The sequence below is a fragment of the Cydia pomonella genome, chromosome 13 (assembly GCF_033807575.1).
Source record: "Cydia pomonella isolate Wapato2018A chromosome 13, ilCydPomo1, whole genome shotgun sequence".
NCBI lineage: Eukaryota > Metazoa > Arthropoda > Insecta > Lepidoptera > Tortricidae > Cydia > Cydia pomonella.
In genome coordinates this window covers 204,518-231,016 of record NC_084715.1, presented here as the reverse complement: position 1 = coordinate 231,016, position 26,499 = coordinate 204,518, and the positions used below count along the sequence as shown (strand labels likewise).

Genomic DNA, 26,499 nt, shown 5'->3' with positions numbered 1-26,499 from the left:
ATTGAGAGCGGGCGGGGCGGCCATAGCTGCCGAGGCTGCAAAATGCCGCAAATATATAGCTCTCACTGACCGGCATATATTTGTGGCTTTTGCAGTCGAAACTCTAGGACCGTGGTGCCCAAGCGCTCATAAATTAATTCGGCAACTTTCAAAAAAAATTATTGATGTCACGGGGGACCGTAGGGCTGGCTCCTTCCTCGCCCAACGGATCGGCATAGCGATCCAAAGGGGGAATGCAGCCAGCCTTATGGGAACCCTTCCACAGGGTTCTGACCTGGGTTATCTAGCTTAATATAAACATATTGGGCTAGGTCACTCATGATACCCTTTTTTTTTAGGTTTTAATTTTAGTTTTGTAGGTAATTTCGTAATATTTTTTGATTTTAGCATTAAGTATGTCAGGTTATATTATAAAGTATAGGGACCGTGCGCGTTGGAGGGTCTGCCATCTTGTGGCCTGAATCGGAACCATAAACATGCACATGTACACGTCACGTGTTTTCTTGTGCATAGTAGGTTCTGCCATCTTGTGGGCTACATCGGAACAAAAAACATCACATTTACGCCTCGCGTCAAAAATCTGACGGCTCCTGTGCTGCCTCCTACAGTTCATGCACGCTCCCTATATTCGAGAAACATATTGATGCTGTCAATGTCCCATCATCTGTATAAAAGCAAAACGCAGTATCAACAAATGTTGCTGTTATATGTTGGTTTGTGTCTGTTATATTTATTATGTATGTTTATTTCATTTTCTTATAAGTGTATGTTTGTTGACCTAAATTGTGTGTATGAAAGTACGCTTCATAACGTTTTTTTTGCAACATCTACTCTTTTTGATTATTTTTGTTTCCGCTACCCAAAGGTTGTCTGGAAAAGATCGCTCTTTAGCGATAAGACCGCCTGTTGTCTGCCTCTATCAGTAATCAATAGTTTTTCTTTAAGCTGTATCTTTTACTGAGGTGTGCCAATAAAGAGTATTCTATCTGTCTAATTGTTCTCCGAATGAGCTGTTATTTCACTTATTTTTGTAAGTTGCTTATGACAGTCTTCCATCCCGTAATTTAAAGGGTTGGGGTTGATTTACTATTAAAAACCCTGAAATACGTATCTAGGAGCACCTTTAAAAAAAAATTACTGATTCCCCATACAACTACAACCCCATTTTCCCCACTAACGCCCTTTTCCACTCCCCTTTTCAACCTTACGGGGTGATTTTGGAGTTGAAAACTATTCTATTTCCCATAACAAAAACTATCTACATACCAAATTTTTGCTTCCTAGAACTTCAGAAAGACCCTCAGAGTTTTGATGATCATCAGTGAGTGAGTCAGTTACGAAATCGGTTTTTTTTAGGAATGAAAGTAATAGCAAGCAAAATATAAATGAGTAAAACTTGGAAACCACAAATAAAATGGCTCATATTATAATTGAATATGAAGGTACAAAAATTTGGCTTTTGTAGAATTTACCAATAACCACGGGAATATAGCGTAATAAAGTACACCCGCCAGTCAAACTGTCAGGATGGCGGGTGTACTGTTTTTTGGTGATAACTAAGTACTGCGAGGTATTTTTTTTTTTCTGTTTAGCGATAAGTCCGCCTGTTGTTACCTACATATTTATACCTTTACATACTTTGTACCATTTTTTTTTGTAGTGTGCAATAAAGCATTTTATTATTATTATTATTTATTTTTTAAAGGAGGTACTAAATAGTACAAATTAGGTACAAAAATATGGTATGCTTTTCATTTAATTTAATTTAGGTACACCCGCCATTCTGACTCTCACGCTCTACCGTGCCCAGGATACAATGCGGCCAAATAAAACAGTAGTGAAATATCAACAACTTTAATTATTGAATATATACATGAACAATATACATACAAGAGTTAACAATCATTGATTTAGTCGCTGGTGCTAGCACTCGGGTGAAACGAAAACAGACTTTGTCGCTATACACGTAGGGTTTGATTTAACTTAGCAAGTGTTCTAACAGTGTCCTAAGGCTAAGTCACTTCAAGTAGGCGTATATTAAGGATACTTTTTTCATACAGAAACTGGAGGGACATAGGCAGTCAAGAATAAGATATAAAACGTAAAATAATTGAAAATAATTTTGACTACACCCCATACAGTTTAACACTAACGCAGTCTTGACTGCCTACGTCCTTTTTTAGATGCACGCCAGCTTCACTAAAATCTATTCAAAGTTCACAGGATCAGCAATTCGTTGATTAAAAAAATACATTAAATTTCTACATAATTAAAACATTAATTAAAATTTTTAAATTATTTATCGCATAAACACGTCTCAGCAACAACATAACGTTTTGACTCCAAACTGATCGTAACCTATAATAATGCCAAAATCCGGATTGCACGAGATATATCAGATCCTAAACACTATTGAATACAGAATACAGTAACAAATATTAAGATAACACAATCACGCTGCGAATCCAGCGTTCATTATTATATGTTGCATCGATCGATCAAAGGCACTAGTGTCTAAATAGACATGCGAAAACGACTTTTAAATGCCTATATTGACCATTAAATTCAAATAGTTACCCAGTTATAAATGTTACCCACCAACCGATCTTTGCAATCACAAAACATAACTAGTTCCAGACGGAGCAATGGTTACACAATTTGCATGAACTCTGTGTGTAAAACTATTATACAAACTTAATGAACACCAACATGATTAGAAAGTTAGAAGCGATCATAATAATACACTCGGTACTTTTGTCAAACTGCCGTTGAATATAAATAATGGTACGAATGGATTATATTATAAGGAAACGTGTCCACTCCAGCGGGTTACGTAATTATGTGACCAGTTTGAGATATTCAACGAACGCTACAGCAAGCATTTTTAATCAAAAATTGCACAAAACAATTAGTGAGATGTGGTCATACCACAACAAGATCACACGCTGGAGTGGACATATGATACCCAGTAAGAATATATGGTTATGTTAAAGTATGTAACTTTACTTTTGAGTGACATTAACGTGAGACACTTCATTCGGTTCTTGTCTGTTTTAATTTTTTTGTCTTTTAATTATTTATATAAGAATTCAAGCCTTGGCGACCCTCTACATCTCTAAGGATAATTTAATATATATTTTTATATTTTATCTCCGACACTTAGAGACTTATACATCTCTAAAGAATTTTAGTATTTTATGGTTTTATTTTTTTATCATAGTTTTTTTTGTGTAATTTGACATTTAGAGACAGTATACATCTCTAATAAAGTATTTATTATTTCATAGATTCGATATTTGTAATTGTTTTTTTTTTAATTTATTGTTTGTAAAAATGGACATGTAAAAGTGCCCCTGTGGCCTATTTGCTGAATAAATGTTTGATATTTGATATTTGATATAATAAAGAATAATAATTTAATATGTTACATCTAAGTTGTCGGCAACCGAGTCAACAGTAATTACATTCACAGCCAGCGAATTGACGGCGTATGTACAACAAACAATTGCTGCAGGTCGCCATTTTGTTCGCAACATATCGTCGCCGGAGCCAACACTTGCGGTGCTCCGTTGTGGCCGGGATAAAACTAGATTGATATCATTTTAAGGAGAAACTGCAACTTTTGATCTAGATGATTAAAATAGTACATTACGATACAAGTGCGAAAAATAGGAAATTCGAAACGAGTGGCGATAAATTAAAACACGACCGAAGGGAGTGTTTTAAATCGACACGAGTTGCAAATTACCTATTCGCACATGTATCGTACAACGTTTTACAGTACATATGGTCCTTTAAATGTTCGACACAGTAACATAATATGCTACTTCTCGCACTAGTGCTATAAAGTAGCCCCATATGTACTGTAAAGTATGTGACATAACAGTCCTATAGATAAAAATGGATGCCCGGGTGAGACAACAAAAGGGCAAAGATCACATTTAAAAACAAAAACTTTTATAGAGTCTACGACTCTCAGTTTCGTTTACTCGATTTTCTCGAGTTTAGAATGGCCGTCAATATAAGCGGTCAAAGAAAAAAACAGCTCAATCTGACATAATCTATGTCGTTCGTCGAAGCAGGTAAAAGGTAAAATATAATATAAAAATCACAAATCAACTCCATCGGAGGTTGACAGTAGGCTAACTAATATATATACACCCTAGCTATATCTAAAAATAAACAGTAATCTAAGAAAGATGTCGTTGAAGCAATACTCAATGTATAGCGAGCGGCGTGGTTCTAACAATTATACAATATGCCATTTGTCTATCTATATAAATATTTTATGTTAAATATGACCGATATTCAGATCAGTTTCGTTAGTATTGGCGTAGTTTGCAGTAAAAACAGTGGCATTTGATTAGTGTGGCACTTTATACCTAGTCACGATGGCAATCAATATAAAATCCGCTAGCCTGTCCTAGTGACAATAATATTATAGAACTTAATAGGAAGTGACACAGAAATCAAATTCCTCGGCTGTCCCAGTCCTGCAGGTTCGTGTGGTCGCCGACGCGTGGCGCGGGAGAGATCGGGTCGTCGTCGCCGGCAGCTTCAGGTCGGCACTGGAAACAAAACGTTTCATTTTTAATATTCTAGCTTCATGAAAGATACAAAGATTAAACTCTAATTATACAACGTAGATTAAACAACGTACCATTTGACCTTATTTTGGGAGTTTCTTTCAAAACGGAACTTTTAAATATATTTTTTGTGACGGTTGTCATTGAGGGCGACCATACATATTCTTCAGCCCGAGGGGCTCAGGGAAGGTTCGCAGGCTAACTCAGGATATGGAGGATGAGCTGATAGAAAACACAAGTTAACTTAGCTAAATGGCGTTTTTCGCGCTTTTTATTATTACCAAGAATCTCACACTTAACGGATACGGCGGGATAACGGAGCGTTCCCCGGGGAACGGGGTCAGGAATAAACCTCCGGCTGTGTACGCTCGGGCACGCGCGGCCTGTGCAGGCCTCGGCCCCACGGGGAGCCCGGGGAGCCCGGGGAGCCCGGGGAGCCCGGGGAGCCCGGGGAGCCCGGGGCGCCCGCGAGCCCGCGCCGCCACACCGGGCTCGCCACGTCGACTGGCCGCCGCTGCTCGCTGCGGGGCGGGGGGCGCGCCGGTCGCCGTTGCGTTGTGACGTCGCCGTCACGTCAATTTTTTAAACGAATTTCAACCAATATCTAGGCATTTATCCTACTGAATCATACGAGTGCAAGGGTAAAGTAACAAAATGGTTAAAATCTGAGACCTAGAGCCGGCCCCTGTACTGTAGTGTGTACTCGACACGTACCTCACAGCGAGTCGCGGTGCCACACCCAGGTGCGCTTGGTGTGGTCGAAGCGGTGCGCCAGCCACTGTGCCTGAAGTAGTTCGGCGCGGTCGTTGGATAGGTATAGGGGCTTGCCGCGTCTGGAAACATTACATTTAGTTATTTTTCCCGTATACCAGGAAGGCAATTAATTACATATATATTTTTCAAAACCTAAATGAAAATATATCACTCGCACTATTACCTGACGATTCGGACAATTTATTGCAAGACGTGCGGCTTACAATGAAATAGGGCAATTAAGAGTATGTTGCGGGATTTTGCAAATGTTATTGGGAAGACGTAAGGTTCACCGGTTATTAGAAATATTAGGAATGGTGTCTGTTCTCACTTGAGGTCGCGGTCCTCCTCGTCGTAGTCGTCCAGGTACAGCGAGCCCCACAGGCAGGCGCGCCGGCCGCGGATCACGATGATGTAGGTGGACGTCACCACCAGGAAGATGCCCGTGCCGCCTCCGCATTCCATGGCGTGCTGAAATATAATAATCATTTAGCTTACTTCGACGCACCGTACAGTTGACATTAGCAAGAGCCGCGTTGGATTTTACGACAGTACTGGGTAAATATAACAGGACGTATAACAGTAATCCTACCGACTGCGCCAATTATGCGATCGGTAATTCCTATTTATGTACCCACAACGCAATTACGACTGTATAGAAAAATAGATTCTTATGTTAGGGCAAACGGTAGTGGTGTCTCGGTAGCCTCGTGTGGCCGGCCGGCTCACCTGCACGGCCTCGGCCACCTGGTGCTGGCGGCAGCAGGGCTGCTTGAGGCAGACGAGCGTGCCGCACAGCAGGCACACGGAGGCCTCCTTGGGCACGGCGCCGCACTGCAGGCAGACGCGCTCGTGGTAGTAGGAGAACAGGCGGTCGTAGTCCCGCGGCAGCGCCAGCAGCGCCGGCGGCAGCCACGCCACGTGCAGCGCGCGCAGGATACGCCGCACGGCCAGCCGCCCGCCGCGGGCCGCTTGGCTGAGCCTGTCACATTACAATTGCTTACGAATATATCTTTCATTTAGCAACATTATACGTCAAATTTACGTTCTGTCATTCTACCGGATATCCACCATTCGAAACTGCATTCAGTCATTTTCTAGATTGAAAGAAATGCTACTTGACAAGAACCGATCATGGCCGATACGACGTGCCTGCACTTAATTTTATTTTAAAGTTAAATCAATCCCTTCCGATTTCGGTCCTTATGCATTTTATTTTATTGTGAGTGCAAGTATAAAGTAAAAGCGGGGGTACCTCCTGGCGGCCGCTCGGGCCAGCACGGGCGCGTGGGGCGGCAGGGCGGCGGCGGCGACGTCCTCCACGGCCTCGGTGCACAGCTCCAGGTAGTGCACCAGCGCCGGGAACTACAGTAAAGGCGGGGGTACCTCCTGGCGGCCGCTCGGGCCAGCACGGGCGCGTGGGGCGGCAGGGCGGCGGCGGCGACGTCCTCCACGGCCTCGGTGCACAGCTCCAGGTAGTGCACCAGCGCCGGGAACTACAGTAAAGGCGGGGGTACCTCCTGGCGGCCGCTCGGGCCAGCACGGGCGCGTGGGGCGGCAGGGCGGCGGCGGCGACGTCCTCCACGGCCTCGGTGCACAGCTCCAGGTAGTGCACCAGCGCCGGGAACTACAGTAAAGGCGGGGGTACCTCCTGGCGGCCGCTCGGGCCAGCACGGGCGCGTGGGGCGGCAGGGCGGCGGCGGCGACGTCCTCCACGGCCTCGGTGCACAGCTCCAGGTAGTGCACCAGCGCCGGGAACTACAGTAAAGGCGGGGGTACCTCCTGGCGGCCGCTCGGGCCAGCACGGGCGCGTGGGGCGGCAGGGCGGCGGCGGCGACGTCCTCCACGGCCTCGGTGCACAGCTCCAGGTAGTGCCCCAGCGCCGGGAACTACAGTAAAGGCGGGGGTACCTCCTGGCGGCCGCTCGGGCCAGCACGGGCGCGTGGGGCGGCAGGGCGGCGGCGGCGACGTCCTCCACGGCCTCGGTGCACAGCTCCAGGTAGTGCACCAGCGCCGGGAACTACAGTAAAGGCGGGGGTACCTCCTGGCGGCCGCTCGGGCCAGCACGGGCGCGTGGGGCGGCAGGGCGGCGGCGGCGACGTCCTCCACGGCCTCGGTGCACAGCTCCAGGTAGTGCACCAGCGCCGGGAACTACAGTAAAGGCGGGGGTACCTCCTGGCGGCCGCTCGGGCCAGCACGGGCGCGTGGGGCGGCAGGGCGGCGGCGGCGACGTCCTCCACGGCCTCGGTGCACAGCTCCAGGTAGTGCACCAGCGCCGGGAACTACAGTAAAGGCGGGGGTACCTCCTGGCGGCCGCTCGGGCCAGCACGGGCGCGTGGGGCGGCAGGGCGGCGGCGGCGACGTCCTCCACGGCCTCGGTGCACAGCTCCAGGTAGTGCACCAGCGCCGGGAACTACAGTAAAGGCGGGGGTACCTCCTGGCGGCCGCTCGGGCCAGCACGGGCGCGTGGGGCGGCAGGGCGGCGGCGGCGACGTCCTCCACGGCCTCGGTGCACAGCTCCAGGTAGTGCACCAGCGCCGGGAACTACAGTAAAGGCGGGGGTACCTCCTGGCGGCCGCTCGGGCCAGCACGGGCGCGTGGGGCGGCAGGGCGGCGGCGGCGACGTCCTCCACGGCCTCGGTGCACAGCTCCAGGTAGTGCACCAGCGCCGGGAACTACAGTAAAGGCGGGGGTACCTCCTGGCGGCCGCTCGGGCCAGCACGGGCGCGTGGGGCGGCAGGGCGGCGGCGGCGACGTCCTCCACGGCCTCGGTGCACAGCTCCAGGTAGTGCACCAGCGCCGGGAACTACAGTAAAGGCGGGGGTACCTCCTGGCGGCCGCTCGGGCCAGCACGGGCGCGTGGGGCGGCAGGGCGGCGGCGGCGACGTCCTCCACGGCCTCGGTGCACAGCTCCAGGTAGTGCACCAGCGCCGGGAACTACAGTAAAGGCGGGGGTACCTCCTGGCGGCCGCTCGGGCCAGCACGGGCGCGTGGGGCGGCAGGGCGGCGGCGGCGACGTCCTCCACGGCCTCGGTGCACAGCTCCAGGTAGTGCACCAGCGCCGGGAACTACAGTAAAGGCGGGGGTACCTCCTGGCGGCCGCTCGGGCCAGCACGGGCGCGTGGGGCGGCAGGGCGGCGGCGGCGACGTCCTCCACGGCCTCGGTGCACAGCTCCAGGTAGTGCACCAGCGCCGGGAACTACAGTAAAGGCGGGGGTACCTCCTGGCGGCCGCTCGGGCCAGCACGGGCGCGTGGGGCGGCAGGGCGGCGGCGGCGACGTCCTCCACGGCCTCGGTGCACAGCTCCAGGTAGTGCACCAGCGCCGGGAACTACAGTAAAGGCGGGGGTACCTCCTGGCGGCCGCTCGGGCCAGCACGGGCGCGTGGGGCGGCAGGGCGGCGGCGGCGACGTCCTCCACGGCCTCGGTGCACAGCTCCAGGTAGTGCACCAGCGCCGGGAACTACAGTAAAGGCGGGGGTACCTCCTGGCGGCCGCTCGGGCCAGCACGGGCGCGTGGGGCGGCAGGGCGGCGGCGGCGACGTCCTCCACGGCCTCGGTGCACAGCTCCAGGTAGTGCACCAGCGCCGGGAACTACAGTAAAGGCGGGGGTACCTCCTGGCGGCCGCTCGGGCCAGCACGGGCGCGTGGGGCGGCAGGGCGGCGGCGGCGACGTCCTCCACGGCCTCGGTGCACAGCTCCAGGTAGTGCACCAGCGCCGGGAACTACAGTAAAGGCGGGGGTACCTCCTGGCGGCCGCTCGGGCCAGCACGGGCGCGTGGGGCGGCAGGGCGGCGGCGGCGACGTCCTCCACGGCCTCGGTGCACAGCTCCAGGTAGTGCACCAGCGCCGGGAACTCGGCCTCGGCGGCCGGGATGGCGGGCAGCGAGCCGCCGTACAGGTGGTGCCGCAGCAGGGCCGACACGCGCAGGAACGGGAGCAGGAGCTCTTGGAGCTATCAACACGTACAGGTTAAACCATATATCATACATTTTGTCACATATTAATGCGTGCATTCAAAGTGATAACAATTAAAACATCCGATTTTACAAAAAAAAAATACAAGTTTAAGATATTTTCATCTTCGGAAGCAATTCCAATGGTGAAAAAGGCAAATGATCATGCCACTACCCAAAATACACGGATATAAATCTATTACTACTTATTATATTTAAAGTGATAAAGGAAATCTTCGATCCCAGAAGATCCCATCATCAGATACAAAAGAACCAATTAAGACATTATACCCCTCTTTTAAACAAAAAAGATTTTAGAAAAACAGTCCCATCACACCGCGTTCAAAAACTCAAATAACATGTAGTCAAAAAACAGGCATAATAGTACATTACGATACAAGTGCGAAAAATAGGAAATTCGAAACGAGTGGCGATAAATTAAAACACGACCGAAGGGAGTGTTTTAAATCGACACGAGTTGCGAATTACCTATTCGCACATGTATCGTACAACGTTTTACAGTACATATGGCCCTTTAAATGTTCGACATAGTAACATAATATGCTACTTCTCGCACTAGTGCTATAAAGTAGCCCCATATGTACTGTAAAAGTTCTTTACATTTGACCGCGGCCAGCAAAGCGTCCTGCTTTGTCACTTGCCATAAGGACGCCGTGACAGGTTATTCGTATAAAGATACAAGCAAATCTCGTCCTTATGCCGGACGCAGTCCCACATATACATTATTTGAAGCGACACTCGACAGGCAGGTACCTGCCGCTCCATGTGCGCCACGTCGACGTCCTCGCTGGCGCCGGGCTCGTCCTCGGTGAACAGCTCGGAGCCGGCCAGCGCGCGCAGCAGCAGGCGCGCCGCCCGCGCCGGCCCCGCCCCCTGCGCCGCCCCGGCCCCGCCCAGCGCCGCGCGCCCGGCGGCCGACGCGCACGCCAGGAACTGGCACACGATCTGGTAGTAGCTGAGCGCGTATAGCGCCTGCACTATGCACGTGAAGTGCTCTGGGAATTTCAATGTCGCTGTAGCATGTACGATTACTGACATAAAATCGTAGTTTTTAATATAACAATAACTATTTTACTGAACATATTCTAGTGACGTTAATCTAAAAAAAAAAATTGGAATCATTTTTCTGCCAATATCATATTTAAATTAATTTAAGATAACCTTATCTTTGATTTTGGTTTTAGGAGAAGTGAATTGAGTGATCACCAACTAGCGGTTTATGATACTAAAAAGTTAGTATGCTACTGCAGCGGCATCGCCAATTTTATGGTGAAATGATGTACCTGACCCGTACATCAGGTACCTATAATGCTTATACCTGTACTATAATGCTGTACCTTGTAACGTAGTTTTTTTTACGTCGTAATTAATATTTTTGAGATAATTCACAAATGAAAAATAAAATACCCTTTTCTCGTTTCAATGATTTTAAAGATGTCCCGAACTGCATTTCTGTGCATATTCTGTTACATTGCGATGCGCTTTTTGATGCTTACCTGCATAATTCAAACTGTAGGTATTTTTGTCGTCAATCTAGAACAACTCTAAATCTAATTTGTCGCTTTACATGAGCCGGGAAGAATTTAATGAATTTAAAGATTTAGAATTTTATTTTTGATGTTTATTCGAAGTTTTTGGCACATATCATTTTCTGCGCATTCTGTCCTTTTCTTTGCGGCGCGTGGCCGGGCATGCGCGCCTCCACTCAGCATCCGGCCGTCTCGGGTGACACCGGCTGGTCGCCCCACGTTGGGCGTCAATGTATAACGTTACTATTTGAAAGGGGTTCAAGAAGCCCAAAGCTCCGGCTTGATCAAGATAATTATAGGACGTTTAGAGTCGTGGTACTCACGAGGAGGCATGTAGGGCGGGTCCTGCGGCGCCAGCAGCAGGAAGTGCATGAGCAGCGCCAGCGGGTCGCGCAGCAGCAGCGGCACGGGGCGCTGCGGCGGCGCGGGCGCGGGCACGGGCGGGGCGGGCGGGGCGGTGTCGGCGGCGGGGGCGGGCGGGGCGGGCGGCCACAGCTCCTGCCACGCGGCCGCCGCGCCCAGCCCGCCGCCCGCGCGCAGCAGCCGCGCGTGCGCGCCCGCCACCACCATCAGCGGCACTACCGACACCACAAGACGTTATCACAGTACGCCGGTGGCGGCGAGGCGGTGAGCGGGGAACCCATGCTCTGCCCGTGCATGCAAGCTCATGGCGAAAATAACATATTACTCGGAAAGAGTGCACACGATACGTACATTTCTTTCCGTCATACGACTAACGATTTAATAGCATTAGACTACTATTTTAAACGCAAAATATACACCATGTTTTTTTTTTTCATTAATTTCAAGGATGCATCCCTGAGCTTAAATTGAGTATCTTTCTCAAAGAATTCTAATGAACTAAATTCGACCTTAGGAGCAATCGTGTCAAGCGACATCGCCCGAGACGAAAAGTGGACACTCCCTGCACTCACATAGCCTACGAATTCAAGTTCAAAAAAATTGCAAATTTTCAAAGACTGAATTACAGATTTATATTAAAACTCGATCTACAGAGACAATTCTGGTCTCGTATTGTTGCAAATTTAGTTGTTGGTAATCAATATTTAATTGAATTGAAAGTTCATGGATGTGGCTAACAATTATAGTAAACTTACCTATGCAATCGTTACGTGGTTTGTAGCGCGGCCTGGGTTCAGCAGTCGAGGAGGAAGCCGGTTCGGGTTCCGGCGTCACCAAAGAACCCCCTCGCTGCACCAACTCGCATTCTAGGTTCGTGCGCACTGCCAACAATATAACAAATTAATTAATTAATAAAAAGTTATAAATATAATTGATCTACCTCAAAAAAGTATAACTACTGTCATACTACTCATACTCCTAGTAATGGCAGCTATTTTAAAATTTATTTTTTATACTTCCGTATTCAATTTCTCACTTGCGATATGCATATAACATTTCTAGACTATTCTATAAATGTTCTCAATATTGTCAAACCTTCGAAGTATAAGCTTACCCAGCGAGGTGACAAAGGTGAAGATGGCGGCCGGCGAGGAGCCGTAGCGTTGCCGCAGCTTCGTGCTGGCCGTCGCGGTCATGTCTTCCATCGCTTTGTTCATGGCGTCCGTCAGCGCGCTAGGAGCCTGCATACACAACAATATAGCCGATTTGATATTACTTAACACGTATAGCTGTACAGATAATTTAAGAATATACGATACAATTGACACGGTTGCTATCTAAGAAAGCAATACGAGAGAACAAGTCAAGCAACCGTTAATGAGTTAATAATACGTCACTGAAAAAATAAAGCTCCAGATATGATTATAACAAAATGACATACATAAATACCAAAAATGTGTATGCTTAAGTTACCTAAGCGAAATTGTAATGTTATAATCAGGATCGTGTTCAGGAAGTGTGTAGTGTAGACACTTACCGGCGGCGGGTACGTGCGCAGCAGCATGTCGCGCACGGCCTCGTGCGGCGGCACGGGCGGGGCGGGCGGGGCGCCCGGGGCGGGCGGGGCGCCCGGGGCGGGCGGGGCGGGCGGGGCGCCCGGGGCGGGCGGGGCGGGCGGGGCGGGCGGGGCGGCCGGGGCGGGCGGGGCGGGCGGGGCGGCGCCGCGCGGCGGCAGCGGCAGCACGCTGACGTGACAACACTTTATTAATACTTCGCTACAAACGGACCCATAACACAAGCACAGTCTAAGCCAAATAGACAGAATAGTTGTTTCCCACGCGCCAGTCGTAACCTAAATGAGCTATCTAAAGAATTGGATATGGATATATTCAACTGTGGCATTCCTAGCGTGAGACGTAATTTAGTGCAGAAATACTTTGAGTCTTTTGAGTGAGCGTGTTGTGGCCTTCTTGGATACCTATTAATTACTTATTTGTTATTTATACTTTTACCTTAGACCTCATTATGTTACTAAGTTAATTAGTATTTTGAACTCCCACATTATCCTTATTAAGTATCATTTGTATTCGCTTTGTTCACATATGTGGTTGCAATAGTGCGTAATCTTAGTTTAATATTATGTCACTACCTGTGAGTTCCTATAATTGGCTTCCTGTATCTACTATATTTTTCTATGTTAATGTCACAGCTGTTGGATCTCCAAATAAATAAAATAAAAATAATACAGTCGGTCGACGAAGGCGTCTAAACGGGGCAACCGTGCGGGGTGCGAGGGGATAGGGGGCGGGAGGAGCGGTCCCTGAGTTTCATACACGCCATTGTCAGTATTCAGGGATATGATTTTGAGGGCTGACGCGTGTCTTGTAATTATCAATCAATTTGTGCACAATTAAAATATTGCATACGACATGTGCTAATTGTTTGTTTCAGTGTAAACAAAAATATATCATATGATATCAAATTTTTAAATTCATTATGGCGGACATGATTTATAGCTTATTCAAAGAAATTACGATTAGTATAAGACTTTATTTAAAATGCAAGAATTTTTTTCATGCTTCTGTTAGTATATGCATCATGTAGTATTTGATGTTTTAATTATTTTTGAGACTCCTCGGGGTGCCGATGACAAAGATGACATTCATTTTGAAATCCAAGATGGCGGACATGATTTTTTCTTTAAAATATGTGCACGCCGCCCTCCAGCCCCACCGACACCGACAGCAGCCACGCTGCAACACGTGTGAGGTACCTGTTGGCCAGCTGGCGGCACACGGGGCACAGGAACTCGCCGCCGGCCACGTGCAGGTTGTGCGGGCGCGCGGGCGCGGCCAGCGAGCGCAGGTAGGCGGCCAGGCAGCGCACGTGCAGGTGGTGCCCGCACGACGCCACGTGCACGCCGCCCTCCAGCCCCACCGACACCGACAGCGGCCACGCTGCAACACGTGTGAGGTACCTGTTGGCCAGCTGGCGGCACACGGGGCACAGGAACTCGCCGCCGGCCACGTGCAGGTTGTGCGGGCGCGCGGGCGCGGCCAGCGAGCGCAGGTAGGCGGCCAGGCAGCGCACGTGCAGGTGGTGCCCGCACGACGCCACGTGCACGCCGCCCTCCAGCCCCACCGACACCGACAGCAGCCACGCTGCAACACGTGTGAGGTACCTGTTGGCCAGCTGGCGGCACACGGGGCACAGGAACTCGCCGCCGGCCACGTGCAGGTTGTGCGGGCGCGCGGGCGCGGCCAGCGAGCGCAGGTAGGCGGCCAGGCAGCGCACGTGCAGGTGGTGCCCGCACGACGCCACGTGCACGCCGCCCTCCAGCCCCACCGACACCGACAGCAGCCACGCTGCAACACGTGTGAGGTACCTGTTGGCCAGCTGGCGGCACACGGGGCACAGGAACTCGCCGCCGGCCACGTGCAGGTTGTGCGGGCGCGCGGGCGCGGCCAGCGAGCGCAGGTAGGCGGCCAGGCAGCGCACGTGCAGGTGGTGCCCGCACGACGCCACGTGCACGCCGCCCTCCAGCCCCACCGACACCGACAGCAGCCACGCTGCAACACGTGTGAGGTACCTGTTGGCCAGCTGGCGGCACACGGGGCACAGGAACTCGCCGCCGGCCACGTGCAGGTTGTGCGGGCGCGCGGGCGCGGCCAGCGAGCGCAGGTAGGCGGCCAGGCAGCGCACGTGCAGGTGGTGCCCGCACGACGCCACGTGCACGCCGCCCTCCAGCCCCACCGACACCGACAGCAGCCACGCTGCAACACGTGTGAGGTACCTGTTGGCCAGCTGGCGGCACACGGGGCACAGGAACTCGCCGCCGGCCACGTGCAGGTTGTGCGGGGCGCGCGGGCGCGGCCAGCGAGCGCAGGTAGGCGGCCAGGCAGCGCACGTGCAGGTGGTGCCCGCACGACGCCACGTGCACGCCGCCCTCCAGCCCCACCGACACCGACAGCAGCCACGCTGCAACACGTGTGAGGTACCTGTTGGCCAGCTGGCGGCACACGGGGCACAGGAACTCGCCGCCGGCCACGTGCAGGTTGTGCGGGCGCGCGGGCGCGGCCAGCGAGCGCAGGTAGGCGGCCAGGCAGCGCACGTGCAGGTGGTGCCCGCACGACGCCACGTGCACGCCGCCCTCCAGCCCCACCGACACCGACAGCAGCCACGCTGCAACACGTGTGAGGTACCTGTTGGCCAGCTGGCGGCACACGGGGCACAGGAACTCGCCGCCGGCCACGTGCAGGTTGTGCGGGCGCGCGGGCGCGGCCAGCGAGCGCAGGTAGGCGGCCAGGCAGCGCACGTGCAGGTGGTGCCCGCACGACGCCACGTGCACGCCGCCCTCCAGCCCCACCGACACCGACAGCAGCCACGCTGCAACACGTGTGAGGTACCTGTTGGCCAGCTGGCGGCACACGGGGCACAGGAACTCGCCGCCGGCCACGTGCAGGTTGTGCGGGCGCGCGGGCGCGGCCAGCGAGCGCAGGTAGGCGGCCAGGCAGCGCACGTGCAGGTGGTGCCCGCACGACGCCACGTGCACGCCGCCCTCCAGCCCCACCGACACCGACAGCAGCCACGCTGCAACACGTGTGAGGTACCTGTTGGCCAGCTGGCGGCACACGGGGCACAGGAACTCGCCGCCGGCCACGTGCAGGTTGTGCGGGCGCGCGGGCGCGGCCAGCGAGCGCAGGTAGGCGGCCAGGCAGCGCACGTGCAGGTGGTGCCCGCACGACGCCACGTGCACGCCGCCCTCCAGCCCCACCGACACCGACAGCAGCCACGCTGCAACACGCACGCCCGGGGGACTATATAGCGGCCTATTTACACTGCGTGCCGGCATTTTGCGACTCAACTAAGTTCATTCAATCCATTTTGGATGTCAAGTCCTTGGATGGGAAGAGACATCGTCGATCGTTTCCTTTAATATTAATAATAATTTACAACGAATGAAGAAAGATCGCATAGAAGTTAACGCGGCAGTCAAGAGTGTGGAGAACAGTGGCAGGATGAGGGTACCTTCCTGGTCGAAGTGTTGCTGCAGCTCGTCGTGCAGGCGGTAGTGGTGCGCCGCGGCCGTCGTGTCGCGCTGCTCCGCGAGCCGCGCCCGCTCGCGCTCCGACAGTGCCAGGCGCGCGCCTCCACTGTTCGGAGGAAATAGTACATTACTGCAGAGGCCGGGACGAAAGGGGTTGCCGGCCGAAGACATATAGATGGCCGAGCGAAGCGAGGCCGGATAGAACTGAGGCGGGCAACCTCGCGTCTTCCGCCGAGGTATGTATAGTACTTTTGTCAAACTTGCAATGAAATAATAATAAAAATAAGATGATGATGATTGTTTCATGTCCTAATGTGATAGGTTATTCAGTGCGTGGGGTATTGAAGGGGAACAAAAATGTGATTATTTTGTCGCTACGACGCACGCTTTTTCCCTTTGTGTTTTTTTATTATTACTTTGGGGTGCCCCGAAGGGGAACAAAAATTTTAATATTTTTGCGCTACGTCGCACGGTTTAGGAGATACCCTATAATTTTTTTTTTCAGTCATGCAGAAATCTTTATAGGACTGTATGTCCTAAACCGTACGTCGTTGGCAAAAATAATCAAATTTTCGTTCCCCTTTAGGAAACCCTAAAATAATAATAATGAAAAACAAAACAGAAAAAAACACAAAAATAAAATAAAAACACCAAAAAATAAAAAAGAGGACTTTGCCGGCCTAGGCCTGCAAGATTTGTATGAAATTCCATTAACGACCTCTTGTCCTAGCCGCACCTGAAACGTCATACTTCGCAGCCTACTATAAGGAACATAACAGCAACGTTTCATTACATCTTTGAAAAAAAAAAATTAGTTTGTGAGTGTAAAGTTTTAATTTCGCGCCTGGTTGGCTAGCGAACTGTATCGAATACACACTGGGTTAGGAAATAATTTTATTTTTTTATGCAATAAAAATAGCGTAAATAATGGCGCCACAGAATGAGCTGAAAATTTATTGGCGTGAAGTGTAAATATCAATGTATGTTTTCTATTGATGTGGCCTTAATACCTCAAAGGTTTGCATTTACTGTTTGGCCTCGGGTGATAGTCTGATGGTCGCTGGTCTACGGTCCTGTATTTCACGTGGCACATACCTGTCCTGGCGGCGGCGGTGGCCCAGCACGGAGGTGGACTGCAGCAGCACCACCCTGCCGATGGGGTGCTGCGGGGTGGAGACGGAGCTGGTGTTGCAGATGACGCAGTCGTAGTCGGCGTCGGCGTCCAGGTCCATGGGCTCGGGGTCCATCCGCTGCATGGCGCTGAGGAACTGCTGCTGACGTCGCTGGAATTCCTTCATCATCTGCTGTTGGCGTTCACGGGCGCGGCGGGAGCGTTCTTCTTTTTCGCGGCGTTCCCTGGAGAAAGACAATCATAAGAATAGCACACACGATTTAAAGAGACCCCCGAGCGTCTCTTGAGCGTCGGCGCCTAGCCAGTGGAGCAGCAGCCATCGGGTTGGCTAGACGCCAGCGTGGAGGACGACTGGCCGCAGCGGCGCGGCACGCGGCACACCAGGGCCATGGATACATGTGGTCGAGCGCAATGTATGGATGGCCTGGATTAGCTGCTCCCGCCGAGTCCGCGGTCGGGAATCAGTCTGTGTTGGCGAACTTGTTTGAGAGAGGTCCGTACCTGGCCCGCTGCTCCGCCTGCCGCTCGCGCTGGTGCGGCCACAGCGAGTGCCGCACGTGGGCGATGGCGCCCGCGCAGCGCGCGTCCAGTCGTGCTAGCTTTCGCAGCACTTGGCCGATGAAATGTGGACCGTCACCTTTAACGAACACCGACGTTATACATATGTACGTTTTCACATTCATTTTCATGAATACATAACAGTTTCGATGCACGGGTAAAAGAAAGACAAGGCAGACGAAGGTAATATCCAGACCTCCGCTGTGAAAGAAAGTTTGATATTTAAACATTTAGGCCAGAGAGTGAAAATATAAATATACGCCGATAAAATCACGTAGAACAACTCATTATACTGATTTACACTTTCTCGATTTTTACACATCATTAACAACACGAAGACCGACAACAAGACTAATACGGATAGTTCGAAAAACTCGCGCGGCTAGAAGATCTTCATGGCAACTTTAGCCAGTCTTCTCCGAGACCACGGGGACAAGGTCGTTCTCGAAACATCAGAGTTACAATTTAAAAACTGAAGTAATAACTATAATAATAAGCTTACCAATAGGCTCGTCAGCCGCTGGCTCAGGTTCCTCCAGAGAGAACGAGTCGAGCCGCCCGGACAGCTGCGAGTGCAGCTTCAGCAGCAGGGAGATGATGGACTCGTTGACGGGGATCGAATCGTCTGTGCCCGTATGTAGTTGCACCTGCAAATTATACAATTATTAAGCGTTCAAATCATCTTATCTTTTTATTTTATACGGTAACAAACGATAGGGAGCGTGCATGAACTGTAGGAGGCAGCACAGGAGCCGTCAGATTTTTGGCGCGAGGCGTAAATATGATGTTTATTGTTCCGATGTAGCCCACAAGATGGCAGAACCTACTATGCACAAGAAAACACGTGACGTGTAAATGTAGATGTTTATGGTTCCGACTCAGGCCACAAGATGGCAGACCCTCCAACGCGCACGGTCCCTATTGTTTCTTCACACAAACAAATACTAGGTTTGGTCTGTAATTCTGTATCTTTGTTAATTTAATTTGAAAAACAACCTGTAAAAATATAATTTTCCAGTTCAGCATTTTCACGTGTTAATTAATCTGCTGTTGTACATAAAGTATTGTATGCAACATTACAGAACTAGGTTTCAAAATCCTGGGAGTTATGTGACTTGCATAAAATCTATAGGAAACAACCGGTACTTATATGGGCAATGGGCATGTAATGCATCGAGAAAATTATCTCCCAGTAAAAATTATTCTTGAAATTGACATAGGCGAACAATCATCAGGACGCCCAAAAGCCACCCGGTGAAGAAACCTAGAGAAACAGTCGTTAAAAATATCAGCAACCTACTGGGACGAAGCAAAGTGGCGGGACCAGCCCCAAATGAAATGAGAAGAGGCGCAAAGAAAGAGAAGAATCGACAGGAAACAAGCCGATAGTTCAGTGACTGTAGTGGAGGACCATAGTCCGAATTTCACAACCTGAGCCATGCAAAGAGCATTTCAAAAAGATGGGAATACTAACTGTTCCGTGTTTGTACAGCCTGTTGCTCCTTACTGACCTGGTTAAACGTCTAGGCGAATACGAGACTACTGAAGATAGACGAGTGCGGGAGAATACAAGACGGAAATACCTACATTGTAAATTGCAGCCGAACTTAAAAGTAGGGCGTCATTGCGCACACCGCCAGGGTGTACAACTGTACAACAAACTTCCTGGTGAGTGGAAGAACATTACTGGCCTGAATATTTTTAAAAGCAGATTAAGAGCGCTGTTGTTGCGGGAGTGCTTTTATTCCATTGATGAATTTATTAAATATTTTACTGACAGTTGTCATTTTTAAATAACTCAATAATAATTATTTCGTATTGATGTTTTGATATTTGGTATGACATTTTGTAATTCATCTTTTATTATAGTTTATAGAATTGACGCATGTTAGATTAAGTATTAGAGGAATTTCCTCCCGCGGACGCTCCGGCTGTGGAATGAGCTCCCTTCCGAGGTTTTCCCGAGGGTCTACAGTATGGGGTTCTTTAAAAAGGAGTGTACAGGTTTTTAAAGGGTCGGCAACGCGCATGTAACACCTCTGGAGTTGCAGGCGTCCATAGGCTGCGGTGACTGCTTACCATCAGGCGGGCCGTATGCTTGTTTGCCACCGTCGTGGTATAAATAAAATAAAAGTAAATATTCAGACACAATTGTAATATTGTTAATGAATAAATAATAGTAATAAGACTAGTGTTACCTGTGTGTTGGCGGAGGGCCGGGGGGCGGCGCAGGGCAGCGCGGGCGGCGGCGAGGGCTCGCGCAGGCTCACGCTCCACTCGGGGGTGGACACGTCTGGGAAATTAACAAGTTATTTAGATTACCTCTATTTTACCTAACATATAAATTGAGCTTATTGCATTACATTGAAAACTTTAAACTACTTTTTTTTTAAATAATTAGTGAAGGAAACTGATTTACCGTATTCGATAGGTATCGAGGCAGGAGGTGATGATTCCCGCTCGTTGAGTGCCAACGACATGTCGTCGGCCATGTCAGTGTCAGTGCCCGACATTGGCATTGGCAGGGCGAGGGCTCGGCTGCCTTCCGCAGCTGAGCTGATACTGCCACTCTGTAGAACACACCATAAGTTAGCAATGTTAGCACTATACTTCGTTTTTTTAGCATTAAAAAGAAGGTAAGTGATCTTGAAGTGACTTTATATTAAATTTTTAATAACGTCGAAATTGTTAGTCTGATTCCAATGATAAAATAAAAATAAAATAAGTATGGTTTATCAAGTCAATAAAGTAAGCACGCTCGGCGCAAAGAATTTCGTACATTCACAGACCATTCATAGTTATATGCTGTTCCGCAACACAAAGATTTTTCCACGTCGCTATAGATCGCCACAATCGTCGGTATTCATCAGAAGTCCTTTTCACAAAAACTCAAAATTTTGAACACAAAAAAGCTATTACAAGTTTACGCCCAGCCGCAAATCGAGGATTCACCGTGGCCTTTCCACGCTTCAACTGTCATACCGCACCAATAGTTCGATGGCTGTCGAGGCAAGGTTTTCGAGTACCGACGGCGACAGCCTGCCAACAGCTGGAGCGGCGAGTGGTTACCTCTAAAGCTCTGATTGGCGTGGCGTCGCCGCCGCCGTCGGACTGGTCGTCGGCGTCCACCGGCTCCGCCGAGTTCGGCACCATCTGCGACCACAATATCTTGTAAATATGTTCTGTTATATTGTAGTACATATATTACGTTCATACAGAGGTAGGTGAGGCTTTCTCTTACTACACTCACATCTAAATTCGGTGGCACAGCCAGCGCGGTGCTCATCGCGGACAGCAGCGCTGACTTCATCGGTGATATTCGAGCTGATTCCGTTTCTGTCGGCTCCCACTCCGTGTCACCTGCCACGAAAAGTAAAAAGCTTTAGGCACAGTTATATGTATTTATAGTTAAAATCGCGGCCCGCCGCAATTTTATACTATACATAGAACTTATAGGTATGCGCGTGGTTGTAATTGTTTTGATGTTAGCAAGTCAAAGGGGAGGATTAAATTGGTTTTACAATCAAATTGTAACCGACTGTTGCGAGATTTAATGGCTTCGCGGTAAGCTGTGCATAATAAAACCTGAGTAGTATAGAGTTGTGAAGCGTTCCATGCTCGGTGTTAAATTTCAAAACCGAGTACATAATGTTGAGATCCGACGCCGCACCAAGGAACAAGACTATCAATACATCATAATGATACTAAAGCGGGAGTCGGGACATGTCCGGGAGACTGATAAGAGAGAGCCTGGGCTACAATCGTGGAAATCGGATTTCGTAATTGTTAATTTCGAGAAATTATCTCTGTCATGAGACATTACGTTTTAATTCGAGTAATAGAGAAAGACGCTTGAAATTTGCGAACTTCATCATTTGCGGCAGGACTTCTGGCGTCGGTTAGTTCGTCGAATGGGAATTTGTAGACGTGGGCATGATCCGATAATCTGTGGACATTCGATCGCGGGGCATTTCCGGATGGCAGGAGCGGGGTAGACGGACAGGAGGAGGGGAGCGGTACTGACTGTCGGAGTGGCAGTGGTGCGGGTAGACGGGCCCGGGCCGGGGCGCGGGCGCGCGCGGCGGCGGCAGGCGCGCCACCACGGTGCGCGCGTTGTCGGGCAGCGCGCCGCCCAGCGCGCCCAGCAGCGGCCGCCCCGACACCGCCGCGCCGCGCGAGCCGCCCTCGCCGCCCGCCACCATCACGTCCAGCTGGAACAACGGCACGACTCCGGTTTAATCCCCTGTGCTACATATACGACGTTTATTACACTTTAACACGTTAAGTATCGGGCACCCGCTGGACGGGTTCCCTGCTCGTAGTCGCTTTCCTTTACACAGTTCCTCGCTGTCGCTCGCTTCGAGAACGTTGCCAGGGAATGCGTCAAATCATATTTTTCGTGCCACCCGATTTCCATTTGCTAAATTTGATCAGGTGTCAAAACTTAAAGAAACAAATTTTGAGTACAAAAAAGTACCCAATTGTTTTTTTTTTTTTTCAATATGACATCAAAAATTTATAATGAAAGAAAAATACAGGATGTAACAAAAATAGTGGGGATGCGTTTGAGGGCATATTCGGTATAATGTTAGAGGCTCACGTCGTGGTCGGAGGCGCGCTCGGCGGCCAGCTGCGCGGCCACGTCCAGCAGGTACACGGCCAGCGCCAGCACGTGGTCGGGCGGCGCGTGCGGCGCGCTGGCGTCGGGCGCGCGCCGGTGCACGCCGCGGTGCAGCACGGCCAGCAGCGCGCCGTGCAGCACCCCTGCGCACACACCACGCCATCACTACACGGTCTTCCCTTCTCTCTCTCTCTCTCTCTCTCTGACTCGGACTGAGGGAGCAAAACAAACGGAGCCGGCCCGGCCGTACCCTCCGAACACAAAAACGAAACAAAAAATATGAAATACTTTAACTAATTATTGAGAGAAAGATTTACAAAAAAACATGCAGGTGTAGCCCATGATTCTAAAATGTTCAAAACGATTTTCATCCCACTTGCTCGATAAAGATCTTATTTCATGCAGGTGTACTAAAGGACAATGATCTATATTGTTCCCGCGAATGTTATGGATTGTGAAAAAAAAAGCCTTAACTCCCTAAAGAGTTACAGCTTTTTTTTAATTCTGTCACTAATTCCTACGAACCATGTAGGTTTCCTTTTAAAATACTGGCGTTTCTTATTTAATATTTTTGTTCATGTTAAAAAAAATAAAAATAAAAACCGTTTATTTCGAATCACTGATCCATAACGACTATTAGTATAAAATTAAAACTATGTTACTTAGGTACTAAGAGAAAAAAAAAAAAAATAAGAACTTATGACTAAAAATTAAAATGTATGGCCATTAGGAGAGGAGGGGCGCAGGTTGCCATGCTCTATTTCGCTCTCCCAATTGCCACCTCCACCCAAAACGTTATAACCGGGCAGCCGAGGCGCTCGCCCGACACCTTGAGAAGACAAAGATTTAATTTCATTAATTTAATTGCCGTTTAAAATATTTGTAAATGGAGTATTGTTACCTTCATTCATCTTTCCTCAGTTTGTACTTAATCTGTGGCAGTCAATGACAGATGACAGTTGACAGGTTAAACGTCAGAATGTCAGACGAAGTTCATAAAAAGTACGGAAGGTAAGGAAATAAATCTACTTGTACCAAAAAGTGTCATCAAAACACCTTAAATAGGTGGCGCTACAAGACCTAGAATATTTGAACAAAAAAATCAAATCATAGACAGCGCACTTCACTCCGTCAATAGCGCCTAGGTTCTTAGTTACTCTAGCGCTACTCTGGAGATATTTGGAACTATTATTTATAGCTGACAGCTGGACACTTTTACAACAGTTCTACTATAAGAGATGTCACTCCTCTTAATTCCACACTCCATAATAAAAAGTGCATTGTAACGATCGCATATAGGATTTATAATTCAATAGAAAATTAGAAATAAATACTTGGTGGAATAATAGCTTTAACGTTGTTTCTCTTTTCAGGTGAGTACCTAAGATATTTACTTAAGTTCCACTGTAATCAATGTGTTAAGCTAGGAATAAGTAATTGTTAATAAAAAAAAACCTATTCTCTTTTCAGAGCAACAATTTTGTTTTTATTTCGCCTCCACATATAAAACACTGTGTAACGCACATTATATATTTTTACACAATTTTCAATGGTAACTAAATGCCAGATAAGGTTGTGCCTTCGATGCTATTCAAATTATATGATATCAAACAATATTAATATGAATGTCGAATGTTTCAAATGTCTACGTATTTGAAAATTATCTCAATTAAAATTTAGTTAGTGTGATGAAAAACATTGTGTGTAACTCCCGGCGGTAAGAATATTGCAAACTTGGGTCGTTAATGCCCTCCAGCCAGCACAATGTACTATTAATAGCAAACGCGATCATAATTTTGCGCAGCTCTATCAAATATTATCCATATGGCCCTTATGATAACCTTCCTCTGATACGAGATGACACTGAAAGAAGAAGACTCAATTAGAAAGAAAGTTACAAAGATCGTTCGAAAAGTACCTGACGCGCAGATGGCTCGGGGGTCCCCGGCTTCAGGAGGAGGCGCGGCCGCGGGTCGTAACGGAGGCCACAACGCCGCTCCCTCGCCTGGCTTGCTCGTGCTGGCCTGCCCTGATGCTTTTTGTTTTTCGCGCACACTGAAACAAACAATCGATTAATTAAGATGCTTCCTCCTTTCGAATCTAGAGGCTTCATCATAATATTCCACAGTAAATTCAACATGAATGATAAAATACTAAAAGAACTTCATCAAAAGCATCAAGTCGACCCTAAAAACTTCCACGATCTTGACCAAACCATCAACTTATTCAAAGCATTCTATGTCTGATTCCTTCCATCCGGGATTGCCACTTAAGAACCTTACCTCGGGGTATGACAACGATCTTCTAAATTTTGCTCTATAGTGAAGGATGCAAATCATACACTCCAGATGTAGGTCAGATGGTGATGACCACGATCCTCAGTCATGAGGGAACGACCAGAGAGAGAGATGACAACGATCTCGGTCGGTTCGTAAAATCTCTGTTTCAAGATCTGGCCCATATGTTGACAATAAAGAAACTTACTAGGCGGTGAAGCGCTCCATGGAGGCGTGGAAGTCCCTCCTGTGGACTGCACGACGCAGCACGTGCAGGGGGTCGTAGTACTTCTGCCACACGAGCGGGGTGGGCACGAAGAGACCTTGCTCGAGGTTCTCGGAGCCGCGCGGAGGCGGCCGGTATGTTGATAGCTGAAACAAAACTCAAGTGAGAACGAGAAGAACACCTCCGCACCATGTACATGTACAATCAGCTAAACTATTGCACCCCTGCTTACATGTTTGTAGGTATGTTTGCTGACTGTACATCTTTAAGATGCTCCATGTTGATGACAGAACTTCGCTTTACAATAGGTATACCATTCGTTATTTAATAAGGATCAGAAGTCTGAAGTTCATATACTACTTATTTTGGTGAGTAGATTTATAAATGACAACAAAAGCTGCTTCAATTTAGCTAAGGATATATAGGCAAAGGCTAAAAATAGTGTATTTCCATGGGTCCAACTTTTTGTTCGAAATGTCTCTGCTAATGACAAGTCCAGTTTTTGTAGTGTAGTATCTGCCAACCTTAAGACACAAACAGAACTAGTGGGTGCGTTGCCGGAGCGCTCAGTCAGTTCTAGAAGTTGTGAGTATGTTTTGTCGATGGCAGCCAGCAGCGTGCTCATTTCCCATCGAGACTGACTGTAAATACATCGCATAAAGAACAATGGCTTGCAGGTCTTACCTCTTTGAGGACAACTTCGAAGTTCCTTGTGTGTGCGTTGCCGGAGCGCTCAGGCATTAGTTCTAGGAGTTGCGAGTGAGTTTTGTCGCCAGCAGCTAGCAGTGTGCTAACTTCCAGCCGCGACTGCGTTAGCTCGTCGTTACCTGGACGATAAAACTCTGGTAAACGCAAGAGAAATGCTCAAGGGTTATTAAAAAAACAACAAGATTTATAGGGTTATGCAGAACAGATGGCTACGAATAGGTGTCGATGGATGCAAGCCATACTATCCAAAGAGTCAGAGTGCTTTTGCGACTGTAGAGAAAGTAGTTCGTCATCGTCAATATTCGTGACGTTACATTGAGTCATGCCCTGTCCCTCCTAAATGCGGGTACTCCTAGAACCAATCGGAGGTCCGATTTTAAGTCTATATAAAAGCTCGCATACGAAATGCATGGCTTTCATGGAGTAGTCGGAAGATTTTGACCTTTGGTGGAAATTTAATATCAACTGAATATGAAATCCCAGTTTAGGTTGGTTGTTTACCAAGGTTAGTTCGCGAAGAAACTAGGATGGCTAGGAAAGTGAGTAGACCCTCCACCATTGCGTCTTGCTCGGCGGCCTGGACCGGTGGCATTGGCACCATGCTCAGCCACTCTCGGACGCCAAACCTGCAAATATTCACACAGTTTTAACTATCATCAAATAAAGTCCATCCAGCTACTCTTCTTCTCAAAATTACCCAACGTTTCTGGTCTCCCTGGTCAACA

The 26,499-nt window shown here is 49.1% G+C and overlaps 2 protein-coding genes across 2 annotated transcripts in view; both read right to left on the bottom strand.

Moving 5' to 3' along the window:
- Positions 1-1,838: 1,838 nt before the first annotated feature.
- LOC133524538 (proline-rich protein 36-like) lies at positions 1,839-15,064 on the bottom strand (the record flags this gene model as incomplete). The annotated part of the gene is made up of 16 exons (XM_061860623.1): positions 1,839-4,568; positions 5,301-5,419; positions 5,671-5,810; positions 6,069-6,321; positions 6,595-6,704; positions 6,988-7,359; positions 7,512-7,883; positions 8,036-8,407; positions 8,560-8,761; positions 8,805-9,292; positions 10,068-10,309; positions 11,167-11,421; positions 11,962-12,087; positions 12,321-12,447; positions 12,744-12,951; positions 13,980-15,064. Coding segments are annotated over 15 exons (4,470 nt in total), but the record flags the coding sequence as incomplete, so codon positions are not given.
- Position 15,065: 1 nt separating this feature from the next.
- The window catches only part of LOC133524537 (E3 ubiquitin-protein ligase Ubr3-like), a gene marked incomplete at its 3' end in the record, with an annotated part of 79,236 nt that continues 67,802 nt past the window's right edge, over positions 15,066-26,499 (bottom strand). Inside the window, exons 12-26 of the mRNA XM_061860622.1 lie at positions 26,276-26,400; positions 25,751-25,893; positions 25,049-25,212; positions 24,483-24,619; positions 22,544-22,707; positions 21,968-22,154; positions 21,194-21,303; positions 21,013-21,096; positions 20,363-20,513; positions 20,142-20,236; positions 18,446-18,590; positions 17,887-18,022; positions 17,349-17,609; positions 16,235-16,359; positions 15,066-16,000 (exon numbers count right to left, since the gene is read on the bottom strand). Of these exons, the coding sequence (XP_061716606.1) occupies positions 15,066-16,000; positions 16,235-16,359; positions 17,349-17,609; positions 17,887-18,022; positions 18,446-18,590; positions 20,142-20,236; positions 20,363-20,513; positions 21,013-21,096; positions 21,194-21,303; positions 21,968-22,154; positions 22,544-22,707; positions 24,483-24,619; positions 25,049-25,212; positions 25,751-25,893; positions 26,276-26,400 (2,962 nt within the window). The remainder of the gene's footprint in view (positions 16,001-16,234; positions 16,360-17,348; positions 17,610-17,886; positions 18,023-18,445; positions 18,591-20,141; positions 20,237-20,362; positions 20,514-21,012; positions 21,097-21,193; positions 21,304-21,967; positions 22,155-22,543; positions 22,708-24,482; positions 24,620-25,048; positions 25,213-25,750; positions 25,894-26,275; positions 26,401-26,499) is intronic.